The 15,440-nt window shown below is 38.1% G+C and overlaps 3 protein-coding genes across 4 annotated transcripts; 1 reads left to right on the top strand and 2 right to left on the bottom strand.

Annotated features, from left to right (window-relative positions):
* The first annotated feature begins 3,342 nt into the window (after window positions 1–3,342).
* Window positions 3,343–4,579, top strand: crebl2 (cAMP responsive element binding protein-like 2). The gene is made up of 3 exons (XM_020926674.2): window positions 3,343–3,559; window positions 3,805–4,002; window positions 4,090–4,579. Exons 1-3 carry the CDS (start codon window positions 3,545–3,547, stop codon window positions 4,255–4,257), a joined length of 381 nt encoding a protein of 126 aa, XP_020782333.1. The 5' UTR covers window positions 3,343–3,544; the 3' UTR covers window positions 4,258–4,579.
* A 1,214-nt stretch (window positions 4,580–5,793) lies between these two features.
* On the bottom strand, window positions 5,794–7,111 carry gpr19 (G protein-coupled receptor 19). The gene has a single exon (XM_020926276.2). The coding sequence runs from the start codon at window positions 7,109–7,111 to the stop codon at window positions 5,834–5,836; it is 1,278 nt and encodes a 425-aa protein (XP_020781935.1). The 3' UTR covers window positions 5,794–5,833.
* Window positions 7,112–9,432: 2,321 nt separating this feature from the next.
* On the bottom strand, window positions 9,433–15,416 carry tbk1 (TANK-binding kinase 1). 2 transcript variants are annotated; one of them, XM_020926191.2, is made up of 21 exons: window positions 15,343–15,416; window positions 14,356–14,461; window positions 14,126–14,266; window positions 13,779–13,908; window positions 13,478–13,659; window positions 13,235–13,395; window positions 13,020–13,130; window positions 12,721–12,900; window positions 12,293–12,489; window positions 12,148–12,206; window positions 11,967–12,058; window positions 11,783–11,884; window positions 11,635–11,713; window positions 11,380–11,501; window positions 11,231–11,307; window positions 11,106–11,145; window positions 10,923–11,024; window positions 10,726–10,822; window positions 10,545–10,645; window positions 10,396–10,467; window positions 9,433–10,229 (listed from the first exon to the last, which is right to left on the bottom strand). In XM_020926191.2, the coding sequence occupies exons 2-21, from the start codon at window positions 14,440–14,442 to the stop codon at window positions 10,190–10,192; spliced, it is 2,172 nt and encodes a 723-aa protein (XP_020781850.1). In that variant the 5' UTR covers window positions 14,443–14,461; window positions 15,343–15,416; the 3' UTR covers window positions 9,433–10,189. The 2 variants fall into 2 exon arrangements, with proteins under 2 accessions (XP_020781850.1, XP_020781851.1); XM_020926192.2 differs by having other exon boundaries at window positions 15,320–15,362.
* Window positions 15,417–15,440: the final 24 nt, after the last annotated feature.

The raw sequence follows: 15,440 nt of genomic DNA, 5'->3' as shown, positions 1-15,440 counted from the left end.
AAACACAGAGACACAGAGACACAAGGACACACAAACACAGAGACACACAGACACATAGGGACTCACAGATTTATTGAGATTCAGGACTGGAGACTGCTAAAAGTGTATTCTTTTTGTTTTGACAATGCATTAGAGCATAATATTGTTCACAACAGTCCCAAGCACCATACATTAGCTTATGGGCAAATGTATAAGGTAAGAGGAAGTAAATTTTAAGATTTTGGGCTGGAGAATAGGCTATTATTCATCTTAAAGAGGTGTTATTACAATTGCAACTTTTGCACACATCCTACTTGTCTCGTTTTAATGTCCTACAGCATGCCATAAAAGCATATATTTATTCAAACACAACATTCTGCTACTAAAATAAAACATGTGTTTTACTTTGTAGGTAAAGTGGTAACATCTCCATGGGCATGGGGACAGAGAGTTAGAACAGGGTACCTTTAAAAATTCACATTCTTCACAGATCTTCTTTGATCCTTGACAGAATAAATGGGCCTCCAGGATTAGCTACCCAATCTGGTGACTTTTTTGTGCTACTTGAGAGTGACTGCTCTTTACAGAATCCAGGTGTTCTGTCTTGAAATTTTTTGTATTTGACCAATGTATCTTGCATTATGCTCAAGTAGCTTGGTTTGCACAATCCTCAATGACTACAAGGGAGCACAAATATAGACAGGCCAGTTAGCCAGTTTAGCCAAATATGCTCCCACTGTAGAATCACCATTATTCACTCATTTATATAAATTTGGGTAGAGGTAACTCATTTCAACAGGCCTATCTTCTGTCAAATGGCTCCTACTATAAGAGAAAGACATTACTGGAAATAATGAAATCTTTATATTAAATAAATATCATAGGCTACAGTGTGAATTTTCTATTATATATTGATATTTTATTTATACAGCGCTTTTCTAAACAAAGTTACAACGTCTACACATGGAAACAAAATAAAATACAATGTAATGAAAATGATAACGATAAAATCAGATATTAAATCCAAACTATTCAATGTAACACAGGTATTATGCCGCAAATCTAACACGCACATGTCGTTGTTTATATGCTTTACTGGTCAAAACTCCAATATAACCAAAACACTTTTCAAATGTTACTTGTTGTTCCACTTCTGCCTTGCGAGCTCAAATCAGCGGCATTTAAACTGTAACAGCGCTTAGGGGGTTGTGCGCACGCGCAGTAGTGCTAAGTAGCTCAAATTGACGGGTAGCTCAAATCGACAGGACACCGGACTTAGCCAGGCATGCTAATTGTTCCTGTGTAAACCCTTTTGCTTTCTTCAGCTAAATACATTCACTGTGCCAGAGCTGATTAGGCAGTCAGTCCACTCCAACTCCACCAAAACTAAAAAAACATTCAAAGCAACGCAAAACAAACAAAACATCGGCGCGCCGGCGCCGAACGCCGCGCCCTCGCCAATGCGCCCCCCGCCGAACGCCGCGCCGGCAAATGGTGCTCCCCGCCAATACCATACCCTAAACGCCGGGTCCGCAAACTCTGTGCCTGCAAACAGTGAAATGACATACAGTGGTACGGCTTTAAATGTTCTTTGCGCCCCCTGCTGGCCAACCTTGAAAAATACCCATATCAGTAATATATGTTTTTGCTTCTAGTCATTAATAGAATTTAGTTCCCAAATTTGGTACAAATCCGACAATGTTGATGTTTCATGTCTATGGTAGGGGGCGCTATAGTGTTCACTTTTCATATGTTTTATCGTGTATTATATTCAGACTGAGATCACACATTAGTGATTCAAATTTCAGCATGATGAGACTAAGTCTGTGCATGTAATATATTTTTTTTCTATTTTTGGGAGGAGTTTTAATGCCCCTGCTGGCCAAGAGTGAAAAATTCACCATGTCCATAATATACTTTTTTGCTCGTAGTTATGCATAGAATGTAATTTCCAAATTTGGTGCAGATCAGATAATGTTGACATTTCATGTCTATGGTAGGGGGCGCTATAGTGTTTTTTCATATGTTTTATAGTGTATTATATTCAGACTGAGATCACACATTAGTGATTCAAATTTCAGCACAATCGGACTAAGTCTGTGCGAACAGGAGCAAATAATGTCACCTTGAAATTCGCCAAAACTTTGACCAAATTTTGCAGCGTCGCCGCACGTAAACCGTGACAGTTATCAAAAAAAAATCTGCTAACTTCAGATGTTCGACTTTTCTAGATGATGTACGGTGATTTTCAGGCCTGTGGGTGAAGCGTCTTCAGAGGAGTTCGTTCAAACGCAATGTGAACGAAAATGCGGACTGAAATTTCAATCCAAGATGGCCGCCTTCTGGTTTGTCAGGGGGCGTGGCCATAATAACATTTTTTGTTTGTCTTCACATGCTGAATGTGTGTACCGAATTTTGTGGCTGTACGACAAAGTTGAGGTCGGGACGTCTCCCATAGGCGCAATGTATTTTGACTTTTCGAGGTGGCGCTGTGTCGCCATTTTTTTATGCCCGTGCACGAAACCTATAGTTTATCGAATTTTTCGCCACTTCTGAATTTTGGGCAAAGTTTGGTGAGTTTTTGAACGTGTTTAGGGGGTCAAATTAGAGCTGAAAGAGCATAATAATAATAATAATAATAATTCGAGCAAAAACAATATATCCGAAAACTTTAGAACAACATATTATACGTTTTTTGAAAGCTCTCGACTTTCCCCGCGTCACCGTGGGGTCATTGGTGAGTGACGGGCACTGAGGCGCTCGTCATTCGCCATCTCGTCGAGGTCACCCATCGCCTTCCACTGACTTCCATTCATTTTAGCAGTAGTAAATATGAGCCAGGCCTTGGGCGTGGGTTACTGGGATACTGCTGTTCGTGCCGGGGGCCACCGTGGAAATAGTTGCATGTCGTCTTGTCGCATTCGGACATGCGCACGTCGCTCCCCATTCGCTCCGCTGAGCGGAAGCAATAGGCCCTACGCCCTGTCGGGGCTCGGGCCTAAAAACAAAAAACCGATTACTATTTGATAAAATGTATATGTTATAACTTGTTCTATGTGATAATCACAGACTGTTATAAGTTATGGAATATAATTTAGCATCAGCTCTTGTTTGTCCAACATATAACACACAAATGTGTTTACGTTTTCTAATGAGGCTCTGAAATTACTTCGTGTTTAAATCTAGCAGGTAAATAAATGACCTTAATGAAGATATCTTATGGCTAATCTCAATGTCTCAATGATTAAATGTATACATTATTATGTTCCATTTCTGTTTTGGCCATAGAATGTATAGTTTTGCCCATGAACAGGACCCATGTAGGACTGTATTTGTGACTTGCTTTTAGGGCTCTGTAGGCGGCAGCAAAGGGCAAAGCTAAAGGCAGCCAAAGAAGCGGATGGACGCGACCATTGCGATCAAAACAACATTTCGGATTTGATCAGCAGCGATCATCTTGTATATTTTAATTTTTAAAGCACAGAACTTTTTTTTCCCTAAAGCGTTTTGCTCTTTCTTCGCTCAGCTAGTCTACCTGTCAAGCTTACACCTTAACCCCATCAACATGGACGAGAACAAGGTACATTTTACTTACTTTTTCTAGTTAGCATAATAGTGGCGACACTTAGATAAACAAATGTATTAAATAAGTTAAGTGTGACATAGACGGTATACATAAACGGGGCTGCTCTATAATTAAGCTAAATAGTTATGTTTAAAGCACATTTTTACAGCTACGCAACACAGCTAACATCAGCTAGCAGTTAGCCACTATTGTTATTTTGCTCTGAAAGTACGGGACTGATATACCATATTCCGTGACAGATTATGGCTGGTAAAGTGAAGAAACCAGGGAAACGTGGGCGAAAACCTGCCAAGATTGACTTAAAAGCCAAACTGGAGCGCAGTCGCCAGAGTGCGCGTGAATGCAGAGCAAGAAAGAAGCTGCGTTACCAGTATTTGGAGGAGCTAGTCTCCAGCAAAGAGAGAGCTATTTGTGCTTTACGGGAGGAGCTGGAGATGGTAAGTCACAACTGATGACACATATATGTTACTGGTCTTTAATCAACAGTCATTAATTGCAGCATTGTCTGTTCTTCATATTTCTAGTACAAGCAGTGGTGCTCAGCCATGGACCAAGGAAAGATTCCCTCTGAGATAAAGGCCTTGCTTACAGGAGATGAGCAGAAAATCCCTCATAATGGAAGCAACACAAAAGCATCCAAAAACAGCAAAACAACGGCAGCAATTGACAAGCCTGAACGCAGAAATGAGTGACTAACAAGGCACACAACGTTAAAAATGATGTTACATTTACACTTTTGGAAGAACTCCATGGGGCTATTACGTGAAGCTAAAGCCAAAACCTGGCATATTTGGGCAATCCACAGACCTGTTTATACAGTCTATGGTCAGACCCAGGCTTATTTCTAAAATGGAGTGACTTGAGGCTTAAACTGGGCATGGAGCTTGCTAACTTTCAGCTCAGGATTTTAAGATAAGCCTGGACTTGTTAAGGAACTTTGATGGAATAGCCCCCATAACAAGAACATGTTATTTATATTCATGTCACTGATCTCTGATGAGATTAAACATACATACTCAATTACTCCCTACAAATCTACAATCTACAAAACCTTTTATGCGCACTTTAAATGATTGGCTTCTGGCTATGTATTCAACCACATATAATTTGAGATATTTTATTGAAATTAATTATAATACCCTGTTTTATGGGTGTAGGAGACAATGTTGTATATATTGTTCTAAGTTATGTTAGCCTAACCATATAGTTATTATAGTATAGTTTTGTATGTGGCAATGTTTTAGTTTGTTTTGTAAAATAAATAAAAAAATATATGAAAGATACATAAGTACTTTGCCTTTTTATTGACATTGCTTCTACTTCTCTTATTCTCTCCATGTTTTAGTATTTAAATGCAAATTAGTTATGTTGTTTTTATAGTTTGTGATTACTTTTAATTATTGTCACTAAGTGCATGAACGGGACAATTTTCAAAGTGAATTTATTACAAAGCATAGATCATAAACAATTCACAAAAATACTCACATGGCTATTCACAAAATGTTTTTGGACAATTAAAAACAAGACAACAGAAATGCACATACAGCTAATACATGTGTTTCATGGTACCATGCAAAGTTATGACTGGCAATTGTGTTTCCACTACTTCAGACTCAAGTTTGAAACAATTTTAATTTGAAGACACGTTTTCCTCAAATTTTGTCATTTTGTTGTTAAGATGTACAAAGCAAAAACTTTAACAGCATTATAAAGAAATCATATATTTATTCTGATTATCTTGCTATTAATACATCCAAAAATCAGAGTGAAATAAAATTTTATCTATTCAGAATAGACTCACTCAGCTAACTGAAATTTTTGCCATTTCAAGACATTAAATCACAACATTTAGTTAAGTTAAACATGGTAATGATTATTCAAACTACACAATTTAAGTCTGTTAATGTGAGCATAATATACAGGTGTAGATGTATATGGCTTGAAGCCATATGGCTACAGGTATTGTAAATCTGGTATGTGTACATGAGAACACCAAGAAACGCATAATGTGCGTACAATGAAAATAATGTCTTATGGCCAACCACCAATATTACATACACAAACAAGGTATGTCTGAAACATGTAGTTGCTCACAAGTGTTGAATACAAGAACTATGGGTGCCACAAAAGCCCTTTATAGAAATTAGAAAATTCTGTTTGTGTGAGGACATAGTTATCATACAGTCTTTAGGTAGTTTGCAAATCAATGTTGGCAGTGTGTAGCGTGTGTATCTTTGATGTCATTCTGTTACAACAACTTAACTAATTTTATACAAACGTATTTGAAGGATTGGAATTGGTGGGCCAGGCAACCTTTTTGTCTTTTGCCTCTCGATCGAATGATTCATAAACTGACTCCTTGGTCATTGTCTTAGCCTGCACTGGAAGGTCCACTACACCAACATAGTTCTTTTTAGCCATTCGAGAACTTGCTGTGATAGTGTAGGCATTACTGCGATAACATTTCATTGATGACATGCAAAAGGTTTCCCTCATGCCTCTCCTAAAGTTTGCATTGTACACACAGTACAAGGTAGGCTTAGCTGCAGTGGAGCTGAATGAAATCCAGATAATTGCTGCAAAGAACAACAGCCTCTGTCTGTTTGAGCTGTGAGAGTCTAACGGGTGCCAGATCTGGGCAACATAAAAGGGTGTCCAGGAGAGAAAGAAAACTGAATTGAGCATCAAAAACATCTTAATAGTCTTGACTTTAGTCCGTGGGACAATATTCATTGTTCGACGCACTGTGTGGCCATCAGCACTGATCCTCCAAATGTAGCGAATAACTCTTTGGTAAAAGAACACTATCAGTGCCACAGGAACCATAAAACTTAAAAGTAGATGAAGCACAGCATAGATTGTCCCTGCCCAGCCAAGGGGGAGAAAAAAGTTACAATGACTGGTGCTACTATTTGCTGTAGTGAAGCCATAGAAAAAGAAACATGGGGATACAAAGACTGCACCAAACAGCCAAGAGGCCAGGATCATCTTCTTGGCCTTCTCTCTGGAAACTTTAAAGCTGAGTGGATAAACAATTGTATAGAAGCGGTCAACAGAAATAGAAAGCAGGACATATACCTGAACACCTGGACATAGGTGCTGCAAATATCGCACAATTTTGCAAACAACTGCACTGAGTGGCCATTGTCCAGAGGCCACCTGCAGGAGGCCAAAAGGAGCACACCCCAGGCTCATGAGGAGGTCAGCACAGGCCATGGACACCACAAAGTAATTGGTGGTCGACTGAGTCCTTCGGCTCCTGTGGATAACCAGACAGACCAGGGCATTTCCCAAAATGGACACCAGCCATATGATGCCAAACACCAAACCCAAGACGGCCACCTCCCCAGAGGTCAGCTCACTTTCATGTAAGGTCCCATTTGGTTGGATGGTCACTGTACCTTCAGTGCTGCAGAGAGGAGTTGTAGGCAAGGAAGCTGGGACACTTGAGTTTTCCCTTTCAGAGAAGTTAAATGACATGTAAGATGAAAATGCTGGTGAATAAATGGAGGGATTGATTGATTGTGATGGCTTAGAATAAACCATATTTATACTGGTCCAACTGTGAACATCTGTAAAGAAAAAGTGTTACAGTTAGAACAACATGAATATGTATATATAAAAGGAAATTTATAAGCAACTTTGCAGACATTTAAATCCATAATCTTACCAAGCATAAACTATTGTGCAGTGACTTCAAACTGAACAGGATGCAACCAGGGATTAAGTCAAACCTTTTAAATGGAGCTACAGTTCCCTTGCGGTGGTTTATTTCATTAACCCCTCACACACATATCCTGTTAAGATCCCATTGTCCTTAGGGATCACCTAGGCCTTTTAAAGTTGCAATGTCCCATGAGGGTAGCCTATGCTCACGCTGTTCAAATGAAATCGTTGAGAATCATACATGATTTTACACAAAATTGTAGACTATTTGAAATTTTGAAGAAACACGTACATTCCCTATTGGCCAAGAGCAGACACATGGGTATAAGTCTAAGTAATTACTTTTACAAAGTTACTGCTGGCTTTTTGAAGAAATTGCATTCACGTGAGTGTTTTGTTTTTTGAAACAATACTCGAGAAAAAGTTGTGTTTACTCTTCTTTCTAAGTGACAATGCTTTAATTATTAGGTTCTCTAATTTATGCTGACTATCATCTTTTGATAAAATCAAGAATCTGCATTATTTAGGCTGATATTTTTCTGTCCAATTAGGCTACATTAATTCAAAGAAAAACAGATGTTACGCCCAAACAGTGCTATAAATAGCGCTATGAATGAAACACCAGATAACGTTGTCGCCTACAAGCACACAGACAACACAAGATTCTTAGTCTTATAGTCCTTAACATATTTTGCGAGATCCGGGAATCAGTCTAATCACAATAATCGCAAATAAATTTGTCTCTAAAGCAGCGCCAACAAGGTGGCGTTGGCCTCGGCGTTGGTGCGTCTCTCCATCATCTTCATAGTAGACTACAGGCTGTTTACGCACCTTTTTCTAGACCAACTAAATATTCGTATTCTTACAGTTTGCGTTCAAATGAATCTGTTATCACAACACAGACCTTCTAAAGACTTAACTATTTTTATGACCTAGCAGATCTAACAGCAGGTTTTCATCTCTCCCTACAGGCCTGCCATATCGAGTCGATGTGTGGATACTCACCAGTTCACAGCATCGCAAAGAGATACGCTTCGTGTGGCTGTTTTCCGTGATTCACCGCGGCTCTGGGTGACAAGCAGCCGCTCAGAGATGGAGCGATGGCAGACACCATGGCTTTCGGTCGTGGTAAGAGTCCCCAGTCTCAGCAGTCTAACCTTACGCATATGTCTTCACAGGGATATTAGGATGGCGCTGAGGAGGAACATAATATTGCCTTCTCTAGCTAGAGCCAGGGCCGGAACAAGGATGTTTGGGGGCCTTAAACCTTTTCTATAGCCCCCATATTTATACTCTTTATTATAATTTATACTGTTATGACAATAATAATAATAATAATAATAATAATAATAATAATAATAATAATAATAATAATAATAATAATACACATTATTATTATTATTATTATTATTATTATTATTATTATTATTATTATTATTATTATTCAGTTCAGACCTGATGCATCATGACCCAAAGTAAAAAGTGTTGGTCTACCATCCATGTCAATCCCAATAAAACTGAGGTAGGCCATGTCTGCTTACAATTTTAATAGGCTATGTCCAGTAAAATTAGACAAATGAACACTATTTTCATGATCCTTGGTTGCACCTAGCTCATCTTTTGACCTTCACACCACAAGTCTGCTGATTGACTGTTTGGGTCTACTCCATAAAAGGATGCAGAGCCTTCCACATCATAGACTGTATAATATGGTCCCCATGAACGCTCAAACGCTGACGGTGCTCTGTCTCTGCGTCGCCATAGCAACCGTATCACCAAGGAGACCGGCTGCGCACGGAGAAGAGATGGAAAGGACCAGGGAGAGAAAAAAAAGTCAAAAGTATTTCAGTACTTAATGACTGAGTGTGGGGTCAGTGATTCAGCATTGTTACAATTACACACCTTCAGATTCATTATAGCATTTGAAAGTCTGGGTGAGCCATTTCAAAATTCAGGTTTGAAAATAATTTATTGCCATTTGAATGCAATAATATTGCCATTTGAATGCAATAAAATAAATAATAGCTTCAACAACTACATAAATAAATACAAGGTTCATCAAAATCACCTGTTTAACGTAGAATCAAGTAGCAAAGACTGAACAAAACCTTATTTTTAGGCGATGTGGCTCTCCCTATTAAACATGTAAGGATGATCATGAATCATTATCATTACTGTTGAAATTAAAACATTACATTAGATTTAAAGTCTATAAGACATTTATTTACAGTTATACAGGAGAAAGTTGTGACATTTTCATTGGGACTACATAAGAAAAAAGAAATGAAACACACCATCTTATTTACTGGATAGTTGTTTTGTAGACAGCTTATGAATTTACAATTTATAGTAATAATGTGCGGGTAGATACAAGTGAAACAAGTACTCTTACTTTTTAATGCATAGGCTACAGATTATTAAGCTAATACCTCTCAAGATAACTGAACAAATTAAAGAACATGCAGACTCCACCATAAAGCCCAGTCTTGGAACATTTTGCTGTGAAGTTGAACCCTAACCTTCACATTTTCTATGGCACCAAGAACCCTGATTAAAATTGTGTGAGCAGTAAAGCTCCACTAGAAAAAAAGGAACTAATAAATAAAATATGTCTTCTTATTGAATGAATATGATTTTAGATAGTCCCATGATAATTACTCATGTGGTCAGCCAAAAGTCCTCTTATTCTATACAGAGTCTCATTTCTTGATAAAAACACCCATGAGTTCCAATGGTTAGGAATGACAAGTGGATTGACAAACACATGGCAAGTTCCCTCATCAAAACAGAACAAATAAAAATCAATATTAGGATCATTTGTATATCAATCAGAATTGATCGTCCACAAACTTGAGGAAGAGTAATGTTATACAGTGGAGAGGGCTCCAGATGCTCCTGCAGGGGCTGGGTTGCCAGGCTAGATATTTACAATAATTATGTACAAACTGGTTATTCCGTCTAGCCCCTGAGTCCTCCATCCAATGTCAGAGTGCCAAAACTGAAGGAAGAAAGAATACATTTTATTACAGTCACCCTGAATAACATGCAGTTTATAACTCAACATACTGTTTTGTGTATCATGTCTTGTAAAATACAAAACAGATCGCTTTCTTTGTGGTTAAACAAGAAAAGAATCTTTGTATTAAAGTGTGTTTATGTCTCACCGTTCTAAGAAGTGGTTATTTTCTGCCAACTCTTTGACCACACCTTCCATCTCTTCCTTTAGTTTCTTCATCCTTAAACAAAAGTATACACATTAAAAGTGGCTTAGCAGCTGGCTTCAGATAATCTTAATAATATCAATAACACCCACCCCAGAGTCATTTCCACAAGTGTGTTCTGACTCAGGTAGGCCTGAGGCTTCATCCCACTGGACACCAGAGGAAGGACTTTCTGAGGAAGCTGCTCTTGCAGCTGCACAAAGCCAAGACATTTAGTTAGCAACAGGGTTTTCTGAAAGAACAACACAATAAACACATACAGGTTAAACTTACCTTGATGGCTCTCTCCATGAACATAGTTACCTCTTTCTCAATGCTTATCAGATTACCAGACAGGCTGAGGAACTGTTTCCTCACGTGATGAACTTTTCTGTAAACATAAACACAGCATCTAAGCAACTGAAATGTTTTAAGTATTTTACGGTTTTAGTTGGACTCCCATTATAAAGCTTAGGGAAAATATTTCTTACCTCATCCACTCCTCACTCTTAGAGATAAACAAGCGGTATTTCATGGCACATTCCTCTGTGAATAGGGATCTTGCTTTGCTGGCATGGAGGACCAGTTTTTGTCTGTTCAACAACATATCAGTTAATACAAAAAAAAGTTTTTTTTTGTTTTTTTTACATACATTCAGAGATTAAAATATTTACTTATCAAATTTATGGATCTGTTCTTCGTTGTATGGCAGTCCTGGGGATGATGTGAAAAATAAAAAGGTCATTTGAACTAATAGACAATATTTTTTACTCAATAATGCATATGAAGCAATGCTCACTTCGTTCAGCCTTGTCCTTCTTGAACTGCTGGTAAATGGCTGTGATGGCATCCAGCAACACTTTGATTTTCTCCACACTATAGAAAACAGAAGAAGTTAATTAAACTACATAACTAAGTAGATGTAAACTCATACAGCTTCAGCCCTACTTTCTGTCCTCAGGATGAGTTCCGACTTGTTGTGTCCAGGTGTCCGTCAGTACTCCTCCGGGTAGGAATTTACTTTTGATATCTTGTGTTGTTCGCTCAATAGGCTCCAAAGAACTTGCAATCTGAATATTAAAATGCTTATTGGTTCATTATTGCAAAAAAGTTTATGTAATTTTTCATAATAGCAAAAAGATAATTCGTTTTTTTTAAATTTTTTATTTCAAGTAACATTATCTTTAATTTATCAATACTTGCCCTGAGAATTTTCTTGTGCATGTCTGAGATCTCATCATATTCTGTTGACAACATGTTGGCCTGCATGAACACCTCAAATCTATACAACACAATAAGTCAGATAACACATATCACCATAAAGGATGTAAATTGATTTTTAGTTACTCACAGCTGTTCTGTTTTTTCAAGTATCTGGGTACAGTAGCCACACAAATGAAAGACTTCATTCTTTTTGTGTTGAATTTCACTATAGTCTTCCTTCATCAGCTCTCTAAAAATATTACAGGACATTTAAATCAAAAGACATCACTGAACAACATAAAAATATTTTGTGCAATAACATCTTCACTCACATTAGCCCACGGACACCTTTACGTACAAGTTCCTGATACACAAGGAGAGACTCTGAAGTTTTCCATAAGTGTCCCACATCTCCAGCAAATGTCTGTAGATGACATAAATGTTGTTTTCAGTCCCAGTTTAACAATAAAAAAGTATATATAAAAGTATATAAGACAGTTTAATGATCATTACCTTGGCATAGCTGGCATCTAAATCTAGATCGTAGCGCGGTTGAACTTTTGGTGGACTGGCTGTAAAGCAAAAGCATATATATATATATATATATATTCAAAGCATTAGTCTACAAATGCATGATGAGTGAAATCTTGATACAGACGGTCTTCAAAAATGAGGCCGACGGTGGTGACAGACTCGCGGCTGACGAGCATTATGGGGTTGTCTCTGGAGGTCTTGGGGAATGTTTTGGCTTGGCGGTTTGGGTCAAGGATGAGGCGCCGACCCTCATAAAGTAGCTCCTGATTGTGGAGTGTGATACTGGTCCTTCGGCACAGCAGGTCCTGGAACAGTGCAGCTCTGTAAAAAGCCAAAAAAAAATGGATACTCTTAAATTGTAAGTTTCATACCAAATTAAATATAATTAAAGAGATGAAGAGGAGGGCTTCAGTGGGTCAATCAAAGTTCAGATCAGGTACTCATCAGGATCACAGGGGAAAAACTACACTTACAGACACTAAAAAGCAGTTGGAGGGCCTAGAATTTCTTCTTTTTAAAATTAAATACTTTTTTTTTTTTTAAAGTTCTTACGTGTTGTATTCATGAATGTAGATGTGATGAAGAGTAGCTTGCTGTAGGCTGAAAACATAAACAACAGTACGGTGTAGGATGTCACTGGTCTCTGCAAAAAACTGGTCAAAACCCCAGCACTTTTCTTGATCTGCCTCCAAGATGTTGGCAAGGACAGGGGTAAGAAGGCTCTGCAATCCCCTGTTAAATAAATACAAAGAACACATTCTAACACTAGTGACTAAATGGGTAAATTATCAATTCTCTCATAAACTAAAGCTATGTATAGTCCATTGTACCTTTGTAACAGAAATACTTACTTAGATAAGCTGCAAGACACTGGCATTTCTGTGCTCCATTCAATTTTGCCATTTTCACACTTCTGGTGGCCAGAGATTGTTCCAGGAGGCTTCTCTGTGATAATTTTATACCTGATACACATATACTCAGTTTCATATTATATTTCACCAAATCTTATGGCAATGATCTATACAAAACTGGACTTGATTTAATGTTGTCAGATAAACAGACTTACATCACTTCTTTATTTCTGCGGGGTCCTTCAAAAGGTCGGAATGGGAGACTCCCTGTAGCTGCATGGTAGAAAGTAACACCGATACTCCAAAGATCCACTGTGGCTCCATATTTTTTCTGGTGATCTTTCCTTAAAACAGCACGCTCGTACATGTCAGGGTGCTACAGGGTGCAAAAGGATGCATTTGATTTATAAAAAGTTAGACAAAGTATTTGGAACAACTAAAGGTGTACATTTTCTTACCAAATATTCCTCAGTGCCATAGAGTGACACAAACTGCTCATCATCCTCCAACTCTCTAGCAGCGCCAAAGTCTGTCAGCTTGTAGACAGAGTGTCCATCCTCTCCAATCACACGCATAATGTTCCCAGGTTTAATATCACGGTGGACAATGCCATATTCCCTCAAGTGGTTCATCCCAGCAACTAAAGGCAAAGTAGAAGAATGTCAACAATTGTGTCAAGCTCCATTTACTGTCTTATGTGTCTGTGTTCACCGTTTCAACTTTGTTTTAAAATGAAATATTACAGAGAATATTACTTACCCACATCATGGAGGACTATAAGGAACTCATCTTCAGGAAGGCCATAGGCGTTTGAAGCCTCCTCTAAAACAGTGTACAGACTCCCACAAGGGCAGTACTCCATAACAAGCACCTTATGACGAGTGTTAGACTGTTGACATACAGAAAGATATGAGGAAAAACTACATGTACAGTAAGAATATTTCTTTATTTATTATCACAGTGTCTAAATTACATATTTAACATAATAGTATAGTATAGTTGTAAAATAGCCATTAATCCCTTCTGAACAGGTTTGTATTAAACAAAAGTGTTGCTGTGTTGTTTGCATTGTGTATTTGCTATTCACAAGAGGAATTATTACTAACCTCCTCTTCCACTGCAAAGAGTTTCACAATGTTTTTGTGGTTTAGTTTCTTCAAAACTTCAAACTCCCTCATCTGGACATCTAATGGCCTCAGAAAGCTAATGTTATTGAATACCTTCACAGCATATAGGTCCCCAGTTTTCTATAAAAAATAACAGATAAGCATGCGTTAAACTTTTAAACCCATTAAAATGGATGAAACAAATGATGCAATAGTGCATATTGTTTTACTTTGTGTCGGCCACGGTAAACATTGGCTGTTGCTCCCTGACCAAGCAGATCAGAGATCAGCCAAAGGTAGTTAGTGGTACTTTGCATCCTGAAGACTCAAGAGACTCTGTGGGGAAACAATGCATTAATGGCATTCAATAATGTTATGTCACATTGTCAGATGGAGGGCAGGGGCCTGTGTAATTCTATGATAGAGTTGACGTTTTTGGAACTCTATAGGCCTGCACTGAGAAATCTGTCCTCCGTATGCAGGATAAGGCACTGGCAATTCTAGGCTCCATTGTGATTGTAGTACTTTTTAACCCAGTAAGAGGGTAGACTACTTATCCTGTTTTAAATCAAAATCTCTATGTAGACTAAGATTTTACTTTTTAGTTTACAAAGCAAGCCAGCAAACGAATGAAAGATCGTCGTCAATAATCGCTTAGGTTGTGATTTACAATTGTACGTGTCCTAAAAAGTCACGCAGTTCTGTTTTGGTGCTGAAACACAGTAGCGACGTTAAAGCTACCGGGAAATTCCCATTAGGCCTCAAACAAGAGAAACCTGCTTCAGAAGTAATCTGTAATCTGCCGGAAAAACATCATCTTAAACGCAAATTAAAAAAACACAATGAAACAAAAATATGTCTGGGAATGGCCTGTGTTAAAATGAGACAAGAAGGTAGTCAAAGAAGGAACTAAAACACTAAAAGATCACACATTTAGCAGTAGTTGTTAGATAAATACAATTATATCGATATGTAATAAGAAATTATATTTAAATTAGCCTATTTACATTCTGATCAGCACAAGTATGTTTATTTGCGCATTTTCACTTTCGATGGCGAGGAACTAGATTTCCATCGGAAAGACACGATTTCGAAATAAATAAAATCTTAGCGTGTCGATACAGACTACACTAGCCAACACTACAGGACTCATATAATACATTACGGAGTTGTTTTTTAAAGATAAATACATACAGATATGTTGTTTATTTCCTCACCTTCTGTATGCGGACGTCGGAGGCTCTTCCGCTGTTCCCTGTCACGTGTCCGAAACGATCAAATGAAGTTTAAAGGAGGGCGGGGCCAAATAATGACG

Source organism: Boleophthalmus pectinirostris, unplaced genomic scaffold (assembly GCF_026225935.1).
Source record: "Boleophthalmus pectinirostris isolate CB_2022bp ecotype Guang Dong unplaced genomic scaffold, ASM2622593v1 HiC_scaffold_18, whole genome shotgun sequence".
Lineage (NCBI taxonomy): Eukaryota > Metazoa > Chordata > Actinopteri > Gobiiformes > Gobiidae > Boleophthalmus > Boleophthalmus pectinirostris.
This window is presented reverse-complemented; position numbering and strand designations above follow the sequence as displayed.

Excerpts from the sequence above, each read along its gene's own strand:
- tbk1 (XM_020926191.2), bottom strand. The coding sequence starts at position 14,442 with ATGCAAAGTACCACTAACTACCTTTGGCTGATCTCTGATCTGCTTGGT. Across the intron at positions 13,660-13,778 it reads TATAGTCCTCCATGATGTGG|TTGCTGGGATGAACCACTTG; the intron begins GTAAGTAATATT and ends CTTTGCCTTTAG. Across the intron at positions 10,468-10,544 it reads CTTGTGGAAATGACTCTGGG|GATGAAGAAACTAAAGGAAG; the intron begins GTGGGTGTTATT and ends CTTTTGTTTAAG.
- gpr19 (XM_020926276.2), bottom strand. The coding sequence starts at position 7,111 with ATGGTTTATTCTAAGCCATCACAATCAATCAATCCCTCCATTTATTCA.
- crebl2 (XM_020926674.2), top strand. Across the intron at positions 4,003-4,089 it reads TACGGGAGGAGCTGGAGATG|TACAAGCAGTGGTGCTCAGC; the intron begins GTAAGTCACAAC and ends TCATATTTCTAG.